The 23,538-nt window shown below is 34.6% G+C and overlaps 1 protein-coding gene, 1 non-coding gene and 1 pseudogene across 2 annotated transcripts; all 3 read left to right on the top strand.

Annotated features, from left to right (window-relative positions):
• LOC128590217 (14-3-3 protein zeta/delta-like) overlaps nucleotides 1-16,145 on the top strand; it is a 95,540-nt pseudogene extending 79,395 nt beyond the window's left edge.
• LOC128593357 (small nucleolar RNA SNORA26) lies at nucleotides 14,621-14,743 on the top strand. Its single transcript, XR_008382337.1, has one exon. It is a non-coding gene; the product is annotated as a small nucleolar RNA SNORA26 (small nucleolar RNA).
• Nucleotides 16,085-23,071, top strand: MAD2L1 (mitotic arrest deficient 2 like 1). Its single transcript, XM_053573259.1, has 5 exons — nucleotides 16,085-16,266; nucleotides 17,079-17,225; nucleotides 19,678-19,798; nucleotides 21,023-21,126; nucleotides 22,239-23,071. Exons 1-5 carry the CDS (start codon nucleotides 16,194-16,196, stop codon nucleotides 22,409-22,411), a joined length of 618 nt encoding a protein of 205 aa, XP_053429234.1. The 5' UTR covers nucleotides 16,085-16,193; the 3' UTR covers nucleotides 22,412-23,071.
• The last annotated feature ends 467 nt before the right edge of the window (nucleotides 23,072-23,538 follow it).

Genomic DNA, 23,538 nt, shown 5'->3' with positions numbered 1-23,538 from the left:
AGAAAGCTATTGTATGAAATTAATGTTAAGTTAATTAAACATAATGTAAATTGCCTTACATGCAATTATATAAATCACTAAGTTAAGTTTTAAATCTTAACTGTGACTGAGTAATAGAGCTGGACATCAAACTATTTTGTACTTAAAAACTTTAAGATTATTAATATGCCAAAGCACTTCTAGTGACATTAAAATGCTGTTGCAAATTAGAATAAATAAAAGTGAATTATCACAGTGCTTTTTGGTATTTTTGTATTACCAAGAATGTCTGTATTTTTAAAATTTTGTATGAATATCTAGTTATCTCACTAATCTCTACCCATTTTGCTTTAAAATCTTACTTAAAAAGTAATATAATCCTATACATCTACTAGTATTTAAGTTGTATGAAAAAGTAAGAAGTAATTGGCATTAAATATTCCTTAATTTAGAGATCAGCTCTTTTTAGTGTTTCCTCAAATGTTTTATCAGCCTTCACTGTAGAAAATGTCACCTTCCCATAGATGACACAGATTGAAATCACTTATAGAAGAGGATAAAAATTGACAGATCTGACCATTATTTAATAAAGTTGAAATGATAAAGTCCAAAATATGCTGGTGAATGTATTACTCACCTACCTTGCAAATGTCATAACTTGATGTTTTTGTTTATATAATCTGCAATCTTAAAAAAGGTATCAGGTACTTAAGTAGCCTCTCAAATTACTCTATGTATTATTTCCAGTACCAATGACAAATTCCAATAATCATTTTCAACAATAATTATCAAAAATAATGTATGAAGGCTTTAGGGTTTTTTTTCATTTGTACTATTTTAAATTATTTCACTATATTTCAATATATCTTAGATTGAGTGTGAGCAAAATGAAGTCAAGCTAGAGTTTTGACTTAGTATACATTGTTTATAAACTGTGATTTTAAAATTATTTCTTCTTGACTTCAAAGTTATCTCACATGCTGACCATTTATTATGTGGTAAAAACATGAACTGAAAAAGCATTACAAATGAAGAAAAGTATAAACTAATACCAAGGCAGTCTGAGCAATAAATATGAAAATCTTATTAACTTATCATTATATTTTCAGTTTAAACATGGCTAATCTAATAATTATTGTTATTAAGGGACATAATAAATATGAAGAGCAAAATGTATAATTAGTTTTAGATTTTATCGAAAATCACGGTTCAATTCAAATGCTCACACAAATTTTTGACTTCAAATAATTCCATTTATATGCATGTAGATGCTCTCATTGGCTGTATAAAGCTCCTACCATGTTCATTTCAAGATGGATATATACAGCATTTACTTTAGTTCACAAAGTGTGGGCATGAAACAATCTAATGAAGCTTTTTATAAAGTTTAAAAGAGTTCTAATCACCCATGCCAACTGCAGTCTTCCCTCAACACAAAACTTCTTTTGAAACCAACCATTCATTTGCTAAAACAAGGCATCTGCTGTTAAGGAGATTGATTACCCTGGGGCCTGACCTAATTGGGAGATTAGATATGGTTCTCTACTCTGGATAGCATGGTTTACAAGGGAAAGAAATGAGACCCAAAAAAGAGCAAACCTCTATTGGACTCCAGTGCACTTTTACTTAATTCTAACTTTTCTTTACATAGAAACAAACAGAATTACAAATGTCAGCTTGGTGAAATTAATGTGTTATGAGTTACAAATTCATTGTGCAGAGGTCATTTCTTTAGAAACAGGTAAAAATTTACTCTTATCACATTAAACAAACAGTACCCCAAAATGACTATTTTTGTCATATTCCACTGAGCTAAGATAACTATATAATAGATACATATTCACACATACATACACAAACATACATACACTCTCTCACAAATAGGGCTTTTGCTAATGGTATCATTTCAGGGTTTTCTATAGCCATTTAGGTATCGGTTCCTTCCCCCCAAACACAGACATCACCTCATTGCTGTGGCTAATTGCATTTTTCTTTCTAGGCTTTGACAACCAGACCTTTGTTAATGCTATTCACAATAAGGTCATCCATCCAAAACATGACAAAAGACCCAGATGCTCATGTAAATTGCACTCCCCAAAAGTACTGCCCCTTCCTCCATGCAGATACAGATTCATGACCCCCTCCTATTTCGGTCACTCCCTTTGTTTTCACTTAATCTGTCAAGCTTGGAAAAAGTGTTTATTCATGGGCTATAAGCAACATTACGCTTTGTTTACATTATAAATCAAATAATCAAGTTAATCGTGAAGTTAGATATATTTTTTATACAAAAATTGTAATATATCTATGTAGTTTTTCCCAGTTGAACTTCAAAATGGATCCATTTTCCAGAATGAAGACTTCCCCTCTATTCATTTTTTTCACCCCTTCTTGAACTCTGAAGTTGAAACGAGTTTGATTGTCCTCTTTCACTGAGGAAAAAAAGAAAGAAAACGCTTTCAAGTAGAAGTGTTCAAGCAGAAGTGCAGGACTGAATCATTAATAAAATATCTCATTTATAATTAAAAAGTCAAATTTACTACTCAATGCTTTCTTATTGCCTTCAGTACAATTTGCATTAAGCATAATTACTCAGAATTTCTACTTTTTAAAGCCTTAAGTTCTTTGAAAAATGACACTTAGAAACTACTTTAATGACGCCTTCAAGGGAATGTTCTCAGAGGACGCCTTAAAGGGAATGTTCTCAGAGAGTCACACGGTTCCAGGAACATAGTATGTGTATGTAAATATGTCTATATTTCAGAATCAAAACTCCTTTCCATACATTTTTCATCCCTTGTATGCTTTTACACCAACATTTTAATATTCACTATTTTTTGGACAATAAAGCTCTATAAGAGAAAGCAGAAGTAGATAATTGGTTAAATAGGAAAACAGTTTATACAGATAGAAACCAACAGCAACATTTTGATTTTAAGAAAACCATAAAGATCAAACTAAAATATATGAATTTCTGACTTTAATTTTACAGACTTTCAAATTAAAATCGAGAGAAAACAGTAAATGTTACAAAACTTACAGGATTACACACACTACTATTCTTATGCTTACAAATACAACTACACTAAATTTAATGCACTCATCTGTTAGTCCTAACAACAAAAAAAGGCAAAAATATTTTATTGATTTTATGCAATAGTATGTCATAAAACATTAATAACCACTAAGGTTAAGCAAATATTATGGAATATATCAGTAACACTAGGAAATGAATGACATAGGTCATCAGTTTCTTGGAATTCTCTATGGCAAGGCTAACGTGTGTAGGTCTATCCTCAGAATAAAGTCAGAACAAAGGGCTAGAAAGCTCATACAGAAAAAGAATAATGAAAGACAAAAGCTGAAGAGTGAAAATTTAGAAGGGTTAAAGGCCAAGAAATCAAAGACGTGGAAGCTCAGGAAAAGGTGGGTAGGTGAGAATTGATGAATCTATGATGATGAGGCAAAACTACGGTAATTATGGTACTCACTAATATTTAAACAGTGAAGAATAATTTAAAATAATTAAGTCTTGAGTGCTTCATACCTGGACTGTCACTATATGTTTTCTAATCCATATTCACCTCTGCCATGATAATATTACTAAAACACAACTTTAATTAAATTGTTCACATAATTCTTCTTTTTTTTAGACAGAGTCTCACTATGTCTCCGTCAGTAGAGTGCTGTTGCATCACAGCTCACAGCAACCTCAAACTCTCGGGCTTAAATGATTCTCTTGCCTCAGCCTCCCAAGTACCTGGAGCTACAGGCACCCGCTACAATGCCTAGCTATATTTTGATTACAGTTGTCATGGTTGTTTGGCAGGCCTGTGCTGGATTTGAACCTGCCAGCTCCGTGTATGTGGCTGGCACCCTAGCCGCTGAGCTATAGTTGCCCAGTCCACATAATATAATTCTAAAAAAACTTTCAGTGGCTCCTTAATGTCTCCTGAGAAAAGTCCAAACTTTTAGCCTGCCACACAAGGCTCTGTATAAAGAGGATCTACACGTGATTCATCTGATGAAGACTGTCCCAGGGAAAATTGAGCTAGTTTGATGCTAACACACTTTAGTTCCACTGATTTTAAGTTTGGTATCAGTGATATCCTCCCTATATATCTATACCTAAGAAGGCTTTTTTCCTACCTCTTTTTTATGGCCCAGACTGGAATTCATGTTCTCCATTAAATCTTCCCTAAATGCCAGCCATCTTTGCCATCCAAAGTTCTAAGCACTTTTCAAGTTTTACATACTGCAAGAAACATTCCTTTGGCTATCTTTGAATTTTTTGCAACTACTGTATACATTCACTTGTTTCCCGTCTTGTACCTCAATGTAAGCTTTCTTTGTATAATGACTCCCCAACTAGATTCATCTGACAAAGACTCTTTTTTCCGCCTTTTTCATCTATACATCACCACACCATAGGATAAATAATGCTCAGTAAATGTCTATTGAGGTACAGTGCTCTGTATTTTTATTTCTCCTTGGTTGATTTCTCAACCCATTCCCCACCATGGCTGCCTCCAAAATCTTTCCAATTCTTATCATTTATCTAACTCTGTCTTTCTCCTCTTCCACTTCCCTATCTTGTCTCTTCTTCCACTGAGAAGCTAAACATCATCTTTCATTTGAATTTCCAGGAAAAAAAAATAAGACTTTACCTATAACCTCAACTCTCCTTTCTTCCTTATTTTCAGTTTCCAAGAGGGATTTGTCTCTTCTGAGGCTTATTCCCCCCTGAGCACGTTGATGCCATTGAGCTCCATGGCCTCTGGGTCTGGCTCTATTAGTTACAACTATCCAGCTTTCAACTTCAGTTTTTATATTTCACACTTGGACTGTGAAATCTTTCCTCTACATATCTTAATAATAAAATTCCCAAGACTCAGTAATTATTTTTATTGGATCTCCCACTCTCCACTTCTTTTACAAAATTTTACCTTCCATTTTCTTATCCCTCACTTCTAAACTCCTTGAAAAATAGTATTTTTATCCCTAATACATGATTCAAATTTCTTCCCCTTAATTCACCAAAGATCTTTTAAGCACAGAATCTACGAGTTTGCTGAGTCATTCTCTCATGTACTAAACTACCAAAATAATATTTTCCCACCTAATTACATTCTTAACACATTCCTCTCCTGATTTGCCTCCTATGTCTCCATTCCTTCTGAGTTTTCTTCCCTGCCTCTTCTTTCTCCATGTGTCATTTTGTTATTGCCTCCAAATCCCCTCCCTGGATCTTTTCTTCTCCTGGCCTAAAACCACTTGAAGGAAAACTAATCCAATGCCACAAACTTATCATCACCATTATGATCCCAAAGAATCCAGATTAATCTTCAGAGTTCACCTAACACACCTGAACACATTTTCAATATACCCTTTAAATTTGTCACCTTTATACATTCCTACTGTACTAAACGTTCTTATTTTCTTTTGCCAGAACCATCAATAGAGTTGGTAAATCAAACAGGAGGTTAGATTTCAACTACCCTTCCAGTCCTCAGCCAGAACATTTGTTTAATGCACCAAATTAAAAAAAAAAAAATTCTGCTGTTGCAGCTCTAGTCAAGGTGCCCTTTTGGCTGCCAACTCTTCGCCAGAAGAGCCAACATTTTACCCGGGACCCCACCTCTTGTTTCTCTTCTTCTACTTTTGGCTTCGATTCCTTGCTCCAACTCTGATTTTTCAGCCTTTCAGTTCCACTGGATTGAATTGCAGGATGGGTTTCATGAATTTCACATCCAAGATGGAAAAAAGATGGGTTATAAGGACCCACTATAGTTTGCCTTAGGTAGATTATCTATCTAAATATAGTCAGACCTTCTACCTTTCAGGATTCGTATTTTGCTATCATCTAGGTTATTTGGATTTCACTTCAGTTCTCCTAGATGGGTTAACTTGGGTAAATTATTCAGCTTCTTTTTGTAACTCAGTTTCCTCAGCTATAAAATCCAGGTAATATTTAACTCATGAGGTTGTGAATTCCTGTAAAGCATAAAGGTGAGTGCCTGGCAGATAAGTATGTGCTCAATAAATGCTAGCTATCATCATTATATTTTCTGTCATGACAGCAAGAGAGTGGTTGTCCCCATCTGACTTAATTTGCGTTATCTAAGGCCCCTTTTGTTATCTTAAACCAGTGTTTTTTAACCTTTTCTTTTTATCACACAGCACACTTGAACCTATAGTTCAACTTCTGTGGCACCCTTAAATTATGTTGATCAAAACAAAAAAGAGAGAGCGAGAGTAAAAAATAGAATATATTTACTGTGCTTTGAAATTCTTTCAAAAATAATTAATGATCTTTAAAATTAATGTCCTCTCATGGCACTGTTGAAAATCACTGTCCTACACTAACCATGCACCGAACCCAGGAAAGATGCATGGACTAGTGAGTGAAAAGCCATCTAAGTAACAACAACAACTAACAACCACCACAGGAATATTAGCATTAAGCTAAAGCTTCATTTGAATTAGATAATGTAATACTTACAAAAATTTTATGTGGCAAGGACTATTGTTACCCTATTTTACAGGTGAGGAAAATATACATATATAATTCTTAAATTGTCCAGATAGTCTGTTCTAAAAGGTCTCTCTAGACATGCTAGGGTGACATCCTTTTGTGCCATATCTGGCTGGGGACTCTACTATTGGTAGACTGCTTGGAGATTCTTGCTTCTTTAATAGCACCATGATATCCACCTTTATGCCACCAACAGTAAAGTTCTTTTTCATAAGATCCAGTAGAATTTCATCACATAAGACTTTAATGAAACTCCTAAAAGAGCTTTATTCTTGTCTTGAGCATATTTAAGTGGTAAATATGTAGGGTTCAAAAGTGTGAAGTATTCCTTCCCAATGAGAAAGAATGTATCTGCCTCACAGCAAGCTTTGGGAGAGTCCAGCATAAAGAATGATAGCTGAGATTTCCACATGGGGAAGCAGGTCAGCCATCCTAATTATACCTTCACCTGGGGGAGGGGATAAGCAAGGAACATTACCATTCCCAACAGAGGGTGCCTCACTTCTGTATACATTCTTCAAATTAATGGCTTCCAAAGTGGAATACAAGGTCTAATAATTAAGCTTGCAAACTCATCCTAGAAAAAGTAATACCTCATTGCTGAATTATCACTATGGTCATCTTTGAAGTACTACTTTGGGGAAGCTCTGCACCAATGCCAGCTCCTACCCCAATCTTTAAAGCAATTTTGGAACTCTTTTTCTGAAATGGCCATCAGAGCTGTGGTCACATGACCCTTGATGTACTGAATGTCATCAAAACGTCTTGCTTCCAATATTTTATCTTTGGGGAAAGAAAAAAGTCAATGGGAGCCAGATCAGGTGAGTAGGGTGTTCTAACACAGTTATTTGTTTACACAGATGGTGCCACTGTCATCAAGAGCCATGAGCTGTTAGCAAAATGTTCAGTTTATTTTCATCTTTTTTACACAGCCTTTTCAGCACTTCCAAATAGTAAAGTTGGTTAACTGTTTGTCCAGTTGGTACAAATTCTAATGAATGACCCCTCTAATATTAAAAAAAAAAAAAAAGGTTAGCAATATCATTTTGATGCTTGATTTGGACTGACAGGACTTTTCGGATCTGGAGAATTGGTTGACTTCCATTGTGCAATTTGACGCTGTGTTTCAGGGTTGTATTGGCACACCCATGTTTCATCATCAGTAATAACTGGCCCCAAACATTGTCTAGCCTCTCCAGAAAGTCTTGGCAAACTTCAACTCTTCTTTGCTTTTGTTCATGGGTGAGCTCTTTGTACAGTGACAGCTCTGATAGTCATTCCAGAAAATAGTTCAATACTGCTTTGAAGGATGGACTAGAAGTTGACATTGGTACATAGTTTCCCAAAACAGTACTTTGAAGGTAACGATAGTGATATTCACCAATAAGGTGTGTGGTGCTTTTTCTAGGATGATTTCATGAACTTAATTGTCAGACCTCAAACAGGCACACAAGATAATCCTTTGGGGTACCAGAAAGAATATTACAACTTTTCTACTTACATTATCTTTAAACTAAAAAAAAATAAGGTAAGCTGGGCCACGCCTGTGGCTCAAGGAGTAGGGCGCCAGCCCCATTTACTGGGGATGATGTGTTCAGCCCTGGCCAAAACTGCAAATAATAATAATAATAATAAGATAATCTTTACTAAAATTTAAAAAATAGACTGATATTGCATACTCAGTCTGCATGTCAGAATGTCATGGGTCATGATCGTGAAGTAATAAAGGTCAACTTTTCCAGACTTATTGGTCCTATCTCTTTGCAATACTGTGCTATCTAGCCATGTCAGAAAAATCAACACTTCTTCATTCCGTTTTTCAAAGAAAAGGTGACTCCTAAAATTAATGAGCAAGTAAATGGTTTTCAAAAGTCACTCATGCTACTGGGAGAGCATGTTTGAGTTAACTAGTTCTTTTTTTTTTTTTTGTGGAGACTGAGTTTCACTTTATCGCCCTCAGTAGAGTGCCATGGCATCATACAGCTCACAGCAACCTCCAACTCCTGGGCTCAAGCGATTCTCCTGCCTCAGCCTCCCGAGTAGCTGGGACTACAGCGCCTGACACAACACCCAGCTATTTTTTGGTTGCAGTTCAGCCGGGGCTGGGTTTGAACCCACCACCCTCGGTATATGGGGCTGGCACCCTACTCACTGAGCAAAGACAAACTTCCCATCTGCACAAGGGAAAAATTTGGACACAGGAGGCCGAAGCAGTGGATTGCCTGAGCTCACAGGTTGGAGACCTTGTTGCTAAAAATAGCCTTGTCTCTAAAAATAGTGGCAGGTGCCTGGTAGTCCCTGCTACTTGGCAGCTGAGGCAAGAGAATCACTTGAGCCAAAGAGTTTGAGGTGGCTGTGAGCTATGATGCCAGAGCACTCTACCAAAGGGCGACAAGTGAAACTCTGTCTCCAAAAACAAAAGAAAAAGAAAAATTTGGACACAGATTTCTCTAAACTATTTATAATTTTTCTAAATTACAAATTAGTTCCAAAACTAATTAAAAGGTAGCAACAATTTGTTAAATTAATTCTCAACTAATAAAATGTATTGTGCTTTGATATTTTTAACAATTGGGTCACAAAAACTGCTTAAACTCTTGCTTTTAGACCTTTTGTTAAAATTATAAAAATCTCATAGATCACCTTTTAATTAGCTTGTAAGAACACCTAATTGGAACAAGTAAAATTAAAATTTAATATTCCCTCTTCAACAAAACTTGGCATAATTGCTAATACAGGTAAATAAAAAGAAATAAGTCAACAGTGCACTTTCTCCAAATTGGATCTTCGTATCTTTATGATGTATCTGTTTTTAGCAATGATGGCCAAAAAACACAAACTCCCCAGAGGAGTACAAAAAACCCCTGAGGTATCAGACATTTATATCACTCTTTCAAAAATGATGAAACCAAGATTTTAAAAAGTATTGAAGCATATTTGCACGTATGTCTTAATATATTAATACATTATGTGAAAATACAAATGTTTTCTAATGATAAAAAAGAATTTTTTAATTATTTGTTCTCATGTTTTTAATTTCTAACAACCATGTATAATTTGTGTGTACGTGTGTAAATAATGCCTAACACTATGAGGAAAATGTTTATAATTTAGAGATAAATAACCTACACTTATATAGGTTTATCCATTACACTTCTGTTACTGAAGGGATACACTATTTTGGACAAGATATTTGAGAAAGAGAAGAGAAAAGTACATTCATATATCCAGAGTTCTTCCAAAGCCTTCCTCCATGTTTCAGTCTCCCACAAGCATAGACAAGTGTACTTGGGGCACAAGCAGACTTATGACCTGCCTTTCCCACATGTCTGAGCTTTTTCGTAAGACAGGTAGGCAGGCATCCCAGGAACAGTAATGTCCTAAGTCCCTAAGATATTTGCCTTCTATGTTATGGTTGTATTTTTGGCTGCTTTTGAGAATTAAATATTGCAACGGAGACTAAGAATCTTATTATTTAGGATAATTCAAAATTTATGAGTCAATATAAAATTCCAAACCAAAAAAACCCCTATCTCATTATCTTTTGATAATACAAACTTATAACCACATCTTAAATTGAAACTTCAAAATTTTACGAATACATGTTAAAACATACAAATGCTAGTCTATTATTCCTCATACTAGAGTCTGCAAGACTGCTCTGGGAGGTATATCGGTTAAATGAAACTTTTTCTTCAAGTTTTATTTTAATGATGTTAACACAGGTTAAAAAGGCGTATTCTGGATCATGTGAAAAATTACCTTAACAGAGAATTGCCATTTATTTCAATGCAAAAAGTTAGCATCTGTATTTATAACTGAGTTAGGACTAAGCAATCATGAAAAGACATCATTTAATTTTGAGTCCACTTGATCTCCAACTTTAAACCAAAACCTCTGGAGTTTGGAAAGCCTTTTTCATTGGTGACTGATGATAAAAAGGTTATGTACATTATTCAAGAATAAAAATCACTGTCATTCAATTTATAAGTTGAAAGCTCCAGCATAAATTATGAAATTAATGTGCATGACTGATTTTTAATCTGATAAATATGGCTTGACTATTGTATTGTTTGAATGAGCTATAACTATAATGCAAGTTCTAAGAAAACTTTTCTAGTTGAAAAAGCCCAAGTTTATCTAAATAGGAAAAATATAAAGTGATCTTTTATGTTTTCAGAAAGCTTTTTCTTCTCAAAAATGTTTTATAAAATGGTTGAGACAAATACTTGAGAAAGACTCAAATTTGTAATCTATTTTATGTATAGAACTCCTTAAAAATATTTTTCTACTTACTCAAACATTTTAGTTTTATTAGCAGAACTAATTCACCTATATTTACATATTAAGCAATAATAGCAATAATCCCACATACAATATGTTTAGAAGCAATCACCTGAAAATGTACTACAGGTATAAAATGACCAAATTTAACATGTAATTATAAAATCATTCAACTCCTTAAATTTCATGATATTAATTTTAGTAGGGCCATGACTTCTTAATTCTTCTTAGAACTTTTGTGTGGGCAGTTTCCATATCAGAAATTTTTCTGAGCTGCTTTGAATTTCAGTTATATTTTAATACGTACTGTGCTGTCAAATCCAATTGACAGCAGAACGTAGTCTTCTCACACACACGTTCTATATAACATATGATCTATGCAATATATATTTCACATAGTGTATATTCAATTTCTTAAATGTGTATATATAGTGTATATTAAGTCTGAAAATATAATCTATTATCTCACACCATTCAAATTATACCTTTAGGTATGTAGCCATTGTTAAGCTATGAAAAGATTTACTAAATGACTACACATTACCACTGACATAATAAAGCGATGATATAATTCAAAATCAACACAGTAATGCTGTTACCTTATGCAGTTTAATTGTTAAGCCCATGAAAAAATGCAAATATCATTAAAATCTTAAATAATAAAAGTAAAAAATTACAGATTTAATTCTTGTCCTTCACACAAAGTGGAAAATAATATGGATATATTTATAGGCATATCATGTAACAAACATCTCTAAGTTTTCAGACAAAAATAATTTTTTATAAAGCACATTCCCTAAACTGATATAGTTAAATAGCTTATGTGCAAAAAGACTTTTCAAAATTTGGTAGGTGAATGTCTTATTAAAACGATCACAGTATCTGCTACTGTTTTATCAAATTTAGAATATACCATTTCAGGTGTTGGCTTCAAAAATAAAATAACTACTGGCAATTTGATGAAAAACTCTCAAAATCTATGAAAATAGTACTTTTATTATCTAAAATGTTTTCTTTTTCCAAGTGAGGAGATGTAAATTAAATGCATACTATATCATATATATACTATTCCCACATAGTATAAGTATGCCCTTATCCAAACGTTTGGGATCAGGAGTGGTTATGATTTTGGATTTTTTCAGAATTAGGAATAGTACTTATCTGTTCAGCATCTGAAATCTGAAATGCTCCAATGTGCATTTCCTTTGAACTTCAAAAATTTCTAATTTTAGAGTATTTCAGATTTTGGATTAAGGATGGGCAACCTGTACCTATGTTTTCAGTATGTGTGTGTGTACATATACTAAAGGATAACAGTTCTGTGATACGTTAATATTATGATTCAACATTTTATCTGAATTATTCCACATTTATTACTACCTTAGAAACTACTAAATTCATTTTTCCTTCATTTTATATTGAATGGCACATACACATGTACTAGAAGTTTAAAATATATTATTTTACATGTAAACAGTGCCATCTTCTGGCACTATTGGTATAGTGACACGAAATTCATTATGTAACTGCCATTTTTTGGACAAGTGTACAGATTATTGAGTAAAAACCCTTAGCCTAAAATCTGTTAATCTTTTCAAAAATGAACTTTAAAAAGAAGCATTTTTAATCATGTTTTTAAAAATATATAATTTACTCTAAGACTAAATCAGCCTAGATTCTCTACTAAAACTTCCACTAACTAGATACCGAACCTTAGATGAACTATCCAGCCACTCTGGACCTGTTTCATTATCCATAAGGTTGTTCAACTAAATCATTAGTTATCACCTTCATTCTAAAATTTCCTTTGATCCTAGCTTTAGAAACTGAATATTTCTGTTTTTAGCACCCTAATATGAAACATAAGTTTGTTTATGACACACTTCTAGTTACCTCTTTTATTAATATGAGTTTGGTTACGTACTCTGAATTTTCTTCTGAAAAACAGTCTTAGTTGGACAGACTCCTTATCAAAATAGCCTCCCCTTAAACAATATGCATTAAAACAATTTCCTTGAATTGTGAAGAAAAAACTCAAGTAACTGAAAGTTTTTAAGAAATAACTCTATAAAGATAAATGTGCATGTTTTGATAAGATGGAGTCCATGCCAAATCAAGTTCCAAAAAGTTAATGCGAAGAATTCCCTCCAAAGCTCTTAGAATCTCAAGTCTTATTCTGATAAATAAAAGCAGAACAAGCTCAGAGTTTGGGCAGCTTTTCCTGCCAGGGCCTGTTGATTATACATGGTATTATAGGCTTGGCACTTTTGGCTTATCTGTACTACCATTTATTTCTTTCAGTATATTCGGCCATCAACTCAATTCTTGTTTCAAAATGTCTTTCCCTAATGAACCCCTTCTTATTCCACCTCTCTGGCATCTTTTTCATCCAAGCTCTCAACTTCCCAGCCCTGTGCTAAAATATCCACCATAGTCCATTGTTTTTCAAAGAGTGGTCTAAAGACTTGCATCAGAATCACTGGGGATGCCAGTTAAAACAAGTCACTGTCCAATAGAAATGTAAGATGAGTCACATAAGTAATTTTATTTTATTTTATTTATTTATTTATTTTTTTATTAAATCATAGCTGTGTACATTAATGCGATCATGGGGCACCATACACAAGTAATTTTAAATGTCTTGGTAGTTCCATTAAAAAACTAAAAAGAAACAAGTGAAATTATTTTAATAATATATTTAATGCAATGCATGCAAAATAAAATTTCAATATGTAATCAATTAGAAAACATATTAATGTGACACCTTACATTCTTTTTTAATACTAAATCTTTGAAATCTTATATTTTACACTTGCACCATCTATTCATTCAGACCAGCATATTTCAAGTGCTTAACTGTCACCTGCGGCTAATTACTATCACATTGGACAGAACTAGCTTTGGGGAAGGGAGACTAAAATCTAGGAATTTGAAAAATACAGATTCTTCTACACACTCAAGTTTGAGGACCATTACCTTAGACTGCCCTGTAAACAGTCCAGACTGCCATCATTAATATTAGGGGAAAAAATGCCCCTTTAATTATTTCAATCTGAAAAACCTACAAATCCCTGGTTCTTCCAGTTTAGTCAACTCAGATAGGTACCCAAAGTTCCCTAAAAGTGACCTCATTCATCCATCCAACCTACTAATTAGAAAATGTTTTAGGTTCTTCCATAAAGCTCTCCTAGACAAATACTCAAATGCTCATTCATTCAAAAAATATATAGCATTTGTTAAGAACCCACTAAATGCCATCATGGATCTTACAGACATTAAAAATGGAGGTCAAAGTTTAGCTATATCCCAACGCAAATTGATCAGAAGCACATAACCAAAATTTAAATCATCCCGATTTCCTGAAACACTATCTCCAGTCACAAACACAAAACATAAGCTTTACATTTTTGTCAGTATGATTCAGTGAAATTAAGCCAATTGGCTATAAACAAAACAACTTACACAGGTCTATTTGCCCAAAAAAAAACCCCAAACCCAAATCAAAAGAAGTCTTAATGTATGCATAAATGCATGAATATCAATCATGAAAAAGATCAAAATACTGCCTTCTTCATATTTTATAACCTATGCTGTAACTGCTCTTTGGCAAGCTACTTACCACTTGGTTTGAAGTCTCCTGGATTGTGACCTGTAGTTTTTGTTTGACAGTAAACTTTCAGATTTATCTAACTTGATATGATTTTATTTTTGGTGCAGGAAAGCTCTATAATTATTTACATAATTATTATGTAATTATTTACAATGAAAGAAATGCTCTCAAGTAGCACTAGGAAATGCTATGAAAATACTTCGCCCTTTCCTGTGCCCTTTTAAGGTTGATGCAGTGCTTTAAGAAGCTAACACAGAAAGGTAGAGTAAATCTCCATAAAACCCAGAGAAGAGATTTTTAAAACTCCTCTTTGGATCCTGTTTGGAGTTACATCTGGAAAAAAAGAAAAAAAAAAAGAAAGAACGAAAATACTTAAGAGCAGGTCCTTACACAGTCTAAGGGGTCAAAAAAATTTTCCTTAATACATTAACATTTAAGAAAGATTAAATATGTCACAGACTTAGGGTTTAAAAATTATTTTTAAAAAGTCAGAGACTGGAAAACATGTAAAGGCCTTTGAAAGGGATACCTGGCTAAGGTACAAGACTAGTTTGGGGCCAACAGCTAGCAAGGTGTTAACACAGACCTCACTTCAACAACCAGGAAGAAATTGCCAATCACCACACAGCTTGAAACAAGACCTCAGACCTCAGATGAGAGCCTACTTTTGGTTCAGAGTCAGAGCAGAACATCCACCTATGATATACCCAGTCTTCTGACCTACAGGACTGAAAAAATAAACAAGTGTTGTTTTAAAGCCACTAATTCATGGTAATTGGTTATGCAGCAGCATAAGTTACACACTCAGTTATTTCTCATATAATTAAGTAACAGTATGTCTGGTGAACATCAAAAGTTTTTCAGGCTTCATTTTACAATAAGATTCCAAGCTGCTTTAGAATATAGTCCTTTCACAATTGACATGAACATTAATTGTGCACTATTTCCCTAGTATCTGTCACCCTAACACGAAAAGTTACTGAATTTGAGTCAAAATTCACTGAAAAATTCTTCAATGTTGATGGGCCTTACAAATAACGTGACCTTATTGCTGGCCAGCCACCTAAGCTTGAGCGGGCTGGACAGAAGCAACCTCCAGACGCATCCCCGAGCCTTCCCATACTGTGCCCCGCCACCGAAAGGGGCCCTAAGCCCAGGACAGACGTGAACAAAGGACAGAAAAGCGGATGCGGCTCGTCCCTTCAGTATCTAACCCAATTTCTCCAGCAAAGCCACGGTCTCTCACAGAAACAGATCCTCTGAAGCTGTGGCTTAGCTGCCGCGCACGCAGTTGGTTTTTAAATTCCCAAAGAATCTGGCAGAAGTTTAGACTGCTCGCTAGGGACCACTGGGGCAACTCCAGGCAGGGCTGGCAAACAGTTATCTGTTTGAAAGTATCCGTTACACTTTTAGATTCAGAAATTGTGCTCCTTGTCGCCCAGTCCACAGCGCTACGCGGCAACCCCTAGAACTGGGATCGCACATCTTCCTTTCTCCTGCCACCGCGACCACAGACAACTATCAACAAATACCCACGAAGTCGTCACTACCCGGAAGGGCGCGACCCGCCCATCCACCAACTGCGCCTGCGTGAATCTGACGTTCGGGGAAGGCGTGGGACGCCAGAGGCAAAGGGCAGGACCCCTCCGCGCGGGGCGGGGCTTAGAGGCTCCTCGCGCCTGCGTGCGACGGCGTGCTGCGTCGTTACTTTTGAAACGATTGGCGGGGAACGGCTGAGGGTGCTGCTCCGGTTGCTGTTTGGCGGCTGGAAGCGCGTGCCTGGCTATGGCGCTGCAACTGTCCCGGGAGCAGGGCATCACCCTGCGCGGGAGCGCCGAAATCGTTGCCGAGTTCTTCTGTAAGCCCTCGCGCAGGTCGGGTGGGGGAGAGCTGAGTCCAGGCGGCCCCGCAGGCCAGTGGCTTGGCCTCTGGGTCTGGGGAAGCCCTCACGGCCCCGGGCCTCCAGCTCCATATGAGTAACGGGGGAAGAGGCGGCTGCGGGCGCCTCCTCCGGACGCGCTGCTGAAGGTGGAGCCGGGAGGCTTAGGTGCTGCTGAGGCCTACTCGCGGTGTAGCTTCTCTGGAGCGTTCGTTAGAAGTGCAAATGCTCCCACCCCCTATTTCCCGAGATTTAGGACGGAGTGTGACTGTGGTCAGGCACAGGGTGTACTTTTACCAAGGCCTTGCTTTCGGTGATTCTGAGGCTGGTGGTAGGGTGCAAGACTTGGGGAAGCTCTGTTCTCCGCCAGGCTAACTGTAGGTTCTAATAGATTTCTGAGGAGTAAAGAGAGGGAGAGGCTTGCCTGAGGCACTGGATTAATCAATCAGGTGCCAGCTCGGATGCCAAAGCCGTCTTTGACATCCTCTAACCACATAATCTGAATTTGGTCTTCAATTACACGGAAGTGAAATTTGGCAGTGATTAATGCACTTTGGCATTTTTTTTCTTTTATTGCCACATAAATGCAGGTATCTTTTTTACTTAGCAGCAAGATTTTAAGGTTTTTTTAATGCCAGTCTGTACCTATTCTGCTTTCAGCAGAACACACAAAAATATGTAGTCTTTTACAACTATAGTGTTAATGAAACCATAACCACATCTAAATACATTTTATTTTCTATAGTTAAAAAGTGGTAACAGCTTCTCTATAACATTTCTTTTGCTTTCAGCATTTGGCATCAACAGCATTTTATATCAGCGTGGCATATATCCATCTGAAACTTTTACTCGAGTGCAGAAATATGGACTCACTTTGCTTGTAACTACTGATGTTGAGCTCAAAAAATACCTAAACAATGTGGTGGAACAGCTAAAAGGTATTTAATCATTGTAAACAATTTGACTTTTGCAGACCTTCTAGGATCTACATTTCCTAGCATCTTAAATGGTCATTTTTCAGCTCTGTACAAAAAATTGTAAAACACACTATCATCTCAAATATAGTGATTCTTCACCTGGAGGAAGTGAATAATATACATAGAAAGAAATCTCATCCTTCCTCACTATATTTTGAGTGGCCTGAATATTTTGATGTTATGAATCTGGCATGGCTTAACAAAAGTTTTCCATCAAATAATTCCTTTAGAAATGGCTTTTGCCACTAATATGGCCATAGGGAACAAATTGCAATTTTATATAATTATGATGGTGTTTATTACATATTTGAAAACATATTCACTATATATTCCTGATTTTCTGTAACTAAGTTACAGGAGTCTAATGTTATTAAATTAAGATCAGGGAAATTAACACTGAATTCAACCAAGGTACTAAACTTAAAAAAAAGTAATTAACAAAATAACAACATTTAGTAGACTTTTCTTTTTCACCTGTTTTCATTTTGTCTTTTTAAAATTCTGTCTGTAAGTCAGTAAGGTTTTTCTATCTGAACATTTCCCCCCCCCTTACCTCAAGAAGTTGCTGTATTACCTGTTGGATGAATATTTATTCTCCATCAATTTCTTTCTTCCCTTCTAAAATTCTTAATAGTTTTCACTTTCACAATTTTCTGATTTTTCAAATGATCAAATGTTTTCTCATTTGGTCTTCTAAAATGGCTGCCCATTCTACAGTGGCTATCTTGTTCTCCTTTGAATTCTTAAATTTAGGAATCATTCATTTTTGTTCAGAATTTTTGTTCAAATTTTTGTTTCATTCTGACAGTTTTAATTAAATTTTTAAACTTCAGTTTTAATATGCCCTTCTGAAGATGACCATCTAAACTTTGTTAGATTGGTGCCTGTCTTGTAAGCTACATTATTCTGTAAATAAGCTGTTAATATTACCCTGCCATTTTACCTACAGGAATGGAATCTCTCAACATTTGTGCAGGTTGTGTTTCAAGCCTGACAGTCAAAGGAATATAGAGTTTATTCTCTAGTACAGCATTTCAGATTGTATGTTTCTTCTGTTTGTATAACATTTCAGCTTGTATGTTTCTTTTGTTTGTGTGCTTTTCTGTGTATTATAGGATGTTAAGCAACATCCTTGGCCTCTAGCTTTTTAGGGTCTTTATCCTATTTCTTCCCTCCTGTATTTTCTTCTTTGTTTTGATTTACTTATTCCTACTGGTTTCCTCTTTCCAATTTTAAAAGAACAAATTACCACCTAACCCAAATCTGCTTCACATTACCATGTAATCACTTCCTTTTCAGAGCTATTATAATAAAAAGTTACTGAAATATGCTATGCCCTAGGTCACAAGGTCTACAGGCTACATCAAACAGGTGGCCTGTTTTCATAATACCCATGAGTTAAGAATGTTTTTACATTTTAAAGGGTTGTTTAAAAAAGAATGTGTGGCAGAGAGCTTGGTATCTCATGAGTCTTAAATATTTACAAAATTTGGCTAGATTGCTATTTCTTCACTTTAAAAATATGCTGATTCCTGAATATGCTATACCAGTTTCCAAGATTAATTCAAAGCTCACTCTGAGGCCCTCTTCTCTCTTTATAATTTCTTTGTAAGTGATCCTTGACACGTGCATAGCTTTACTAACATTTGTGTAGTCAACCCACAAACTTATATCTAACTCAAATCTTTCCTTATTCCAGACCCCATGTATCCAGTAGCTATATCTATATACTACAAGCATAATAAAAACTAAATTTAGGATTATCTCCGAAATCCAAATCTAATTTGAAATCCAAATCTAATTACATCATGCCCTGCTTCAAACACAGTGATGACTAGGCTGGTCTTAAAGTGTAATTTTTAGAATTTTACCCACCTGGCTTTGCATAAATAAATTCCTATTTATTTATTCAGCATTACCCTGTTTATTCTTTGTTTCTTCATTGCAGTTTTACTGGCCTGCTTTCAGTCTTCTGGTGATATGTTCTTCCCTTTAGAGTATTTAAGGCCTGTTCCTTTTGCATATTTGGTATTGTTGATCCAAATAGCTAAACTCAAACCTTCCTAGGCCTCCCTGAATGGATCAAATTTTCCTGTTTTATGCTTTCATTGCACCATATATCTTTTTTATAACAGCCATTCAATAATTATTTCTCATTTATTGGTGTGATAGTTAGATTAATACCCATTTCCTCTGTCATCACCTTGGATTAGGATGGAGCTACCATATATTCAGTACTCACTGTAAATGAGTTTGAAAACCGAAGCTAGGTTACTAGTGGGGCATGTGGGAGGACATGCAAAGTAGCAGTGGTAGAAATGTATTTGCTAAGGATAGGAAGTAATACATACCTAAGAAAAGAGCTGCTTTACAATGCAGTGGACCAAAAAAGATGCCTTGTTGTGTCTTGCAGATTGGCTGTACAAGTGTTCAGTTCAGAAACTGGTTGTAGTTATCTCAAATATTGAAAGTGGTGAGGTCCTTGAAAGATGGCAGTTTGATATTGAGTGTGACAAGACTGCAAAAGATGATAGGTAAGTAGATATTATGTTATTTTCACTTTCATTTTCTTTCAAGACTTTTCATTACTAAATGTTTCAATTATATTGAACTAGTTTTATATAAATTATAGTCTATTTCTCGGTTATGTTTTAAATAAAAAATGGTTTTACAGTGTAAATCATAGATGAACTTTATGGACACCCTGTATCATATACTTTTAATATAATTGCCTTTATTGTACAGTGACTTTATAACTTTAGTATGGTGGTATATACAAAGCTGTGCAGTGTATTAGGTGGACCATTTAATGAATTGTTCAAAGGTACTTTTAACTGTAGGGGATAATTTTAGACTCTCACACAGCTTAAGCGGCAGCATGACTATACTTTGTTTGATGCCATGAACTTCCAAAGACACTTCTGAAGGTTCAGGGCACCCTGGATGGGAAATGCCCACCTTTGTATTTCAGGGCTTAGCATTGTCCTGGCGTGCTTTTCTGTAAACTCAGAACCATTTCTCATACTGAAATTTAATTTGCTTCTGAAGTTTTTGGTCTATTTTAGGAAATGTTTAGCGTATAAAAACAATTTTATATACAACTTAATATGTTATTTGCAATAAAAGAAAATTAGAAATTTAGACATTACTAAAATGGTCAAAATACTTAACCCAAATTAAATATTTTAGATACTGCTTTTTATTTTAAGAGATCCTCAAGTTTTCCTGACTTGAAGTGGTTGACAAATTTTCTAGTCAGTCTGATACTAGATGACTTGATACTAAGATGAACCCTAAAAGGTGGTTAAGAATAAATAATAAGGATATGTATTGTGCCTACCAGGTTATAGATCCAAAGGATACTCTTACATTTTAAAAATAGCTCCTTTTTTGTGTTTAGTCCATATTAGGGTTTGTTTTTCTGGAAAGATAGCAAACAGACTGTTTTATGAACTGAAATGACTTTCAGTTAAGGCAGTTCTGAATAATAATATAACTTGAAAAATAACTTTAAGCAAATGATGGATTATTAAAAATCGTTTACAATCAACTGAAAAACTGATTGAAGGATATAATCTGAGAATTTTATGTTCTCAAGAATGGTGACTGAATTATTATATGTTTTATTATAAATTTTAAAACTCCTTTTTTATGTGTTGCTTATTGATTTTGATGGTATTTAATCATATGAATAACTTTGCAACTCTTTTACTCATTAAAACCTAAAGTGAATTAATCAATTTTGGCTTTTTTGACAGTGCACCCAGAGAAAAGTCTCAGAAAGCTATCCAGGATGAAATCCGTTCAGTGATCAGGCAGATCACAGCTACAGTGACATTTCTGCCACTATTGGAAGTTTCTTGTAAGCATTGCACATCTTCTTGTCTTAAATTTATTGGGGAAAAGATTAAGCTACTGCTTTATTACATTTATTCTTTGTTACATTTTTTTCTTAATTATCAATATCTTGTAATATAAATGGGAAAAGCATAATAAAGCAAAAGTAATAGGAGTATTCCACTTATCCACAGAGAGACCCTTAGTGAATGCCTGACGGCATAGATAGTACTGAATCCTGTACTAATTTTTTTCATGTATACTACATCTGTGATAAAGTTTAATGTATAAATTATACACAATAAGAGTTAACAATAATAATAAAATGGAACAATTATAACTATGCTAGTACTACTACTATTGTGCTTTGGGGCCATTTTTAGTAAAATAAGGATTACTTGAACACATTTGCTGTGTAACTGCAATAGTTGAACCAAAAAACAGAACAGGTACTAAGTGAGTGATAAACAATATATATAGTGTGGGTATGCTGGAAAAGGGGATGATTCATATTCCTGGTGGAATGGCGTAAAGTTTCATCATGCTACTCAGAATGTTGCACAATTTAAAATTTGCGAATTGTTTATTTCCAGAATTTTCTATTTAATATTTTCAGACCAGTGTTGACTTGACCACAGGTAACTGAAACTGTGGAAAGTGAAACCACGATGAAGGGGGATAACTGTATATTCTGTCTAGAAAATTTGCAAATGCTGAAAAGGAAAGAAAAAATACTTCACAATACCCACTCCTGAAATTTTCGATGTAATTTCTTTCACTGTCTTTATTTTCTACACCTATGTATGTGTATAATTAAGACTATGGCTGTAATTGTGTCTTCTCAATCTTATTTATCATGATTATTTACCTCATATTTTATCACATGATTATATACTCCAATTATTTTTAATGAATTTGTCATTAAAGAAAAGAAACTTGAATTTTTCATAAGACAAAGTTGAAAGGTACAATATTTCCTTTAGCAAAAGAAATTTCCATTGAGAAAAATAAATTAGTGATTAGAAACCAGGCTAAACTATCTTTTTTAACAATGGGTTAACAAAATATGAGAGAGACTGGGAGGGTAGTTTTCATTGTGAAAAATAATGTACTTTTATGATCTTATTCCCAATTTAGGTTCATTTGATCTGCTGATCTATACAGACAAAGATTTGGTTGTACCTGAAAAATGGGAAGAGTCTGGACCCCAGTTCATTACCAATTCTGAGGAAGTCCGTCTTCGTTCATTTACCACTACAATCCACAAAGTAAATAGCATGGTGGCCTACAAAATTCCTGTCAGTGACTGAGGATGAGATGAGGCAGATCACATAGTATGTAATTTTTAAATGTGGTTTTCCTGAAACCAGATCAACTATATATAGTTGAATGTTTTATTTCATTGGTTAATTGTTAAATAAGGAAAACCGTTATACTTTACTGAACTATGTGTAATTGTCCCACTTTGGGAGTGCCTATTTGACTTAACCATAGGATTGACGTAGTTTATTGCACAGTGTTCAGAGGGAGCCAGCAAATTTTTGTCAGCATTGTAATTTAATTTTTTTAAAGGTGGTAACTGTAGATGGAAAAACTTGCTGTAAAGCTAAGTGCTTTCCTAAGTCAGACATTTTGGTCAAGTGGCTTGACTCAACATATGTAGGGAGAAATTTAAATATATAAAATATAGCAAAAGAAGAATGAATATTCAGGTATAGATCCTAAAAGTAAGTAATGATTCATAAGTAATGAGATTACTTCTTTATTAGGTCCTTTTGTCATTTATTTTATTGTATAATTTCCATATTGAATACATTTTCATCTATTTTAATTTATGTAAATTGAACCTATGAAGCCATGGGTGTTTCTAATGTTTAATTTACTATGATACAGAACTCTTAAAATTTTTTGGTTTGTATTTTATAAAATCAAGCTTTAAATGAAAATGAGGAAATAAAGTTTAATTTGTATATAGTGTGTCTTAAAATATTTTGATATTTATGTGGTGTTAAGATAGTTTATTGAAAGAATGATTGAAAGTAGCAAATTATTTCTTTTGTCTCTGAGGTTATAGGGTCTAAGCCTACAAAGTTGAATGAATAAGTTGAGGTACTAATGGATAAGCTTTGATTATACCCCCTTCATCTCGTAGCAGTAGACTTAAAATAACCTATTGTTTGGAATTAGTTCAGTTTAACTAATGTTGGATGTGATCCTTTCTATACTCTTAGGCTTATTGTCAACCTAGTTTTTCTTAGATATTAAAATACCACACTTACTCCTTTGCCTTCATCAATACTCTTATCAAGTATATGATTTCTATTCAGTTCTCACCTATTTTTCCAATCTCAGTTTAAGGCAGACTTCTAAAAAGTCTTATCTCATTCCTATTCTAAATCTTATTTTGTAATAAGTCAATTTTATTAAACTTAATATT

Source organism: Nycticebus coucang, chromosome 1 (genome assembly GCF_027406575.1).
Source record: "Nycticebus coucang isolate mNycCou1 chromosome 1, mNycCou1.pri, whole genome shotgun sequence".
NCBI lineage: Eukaryota > Metazoa > Chordata > Mammalia > Primates > Lorisidae > Nycticebus > Nycticebus coucang.
The sequence above is the reverse complement of the archived record's forward strand: the minus strand, read 5'-3'. Positions and strand labels throughout refer to the sequence as shown.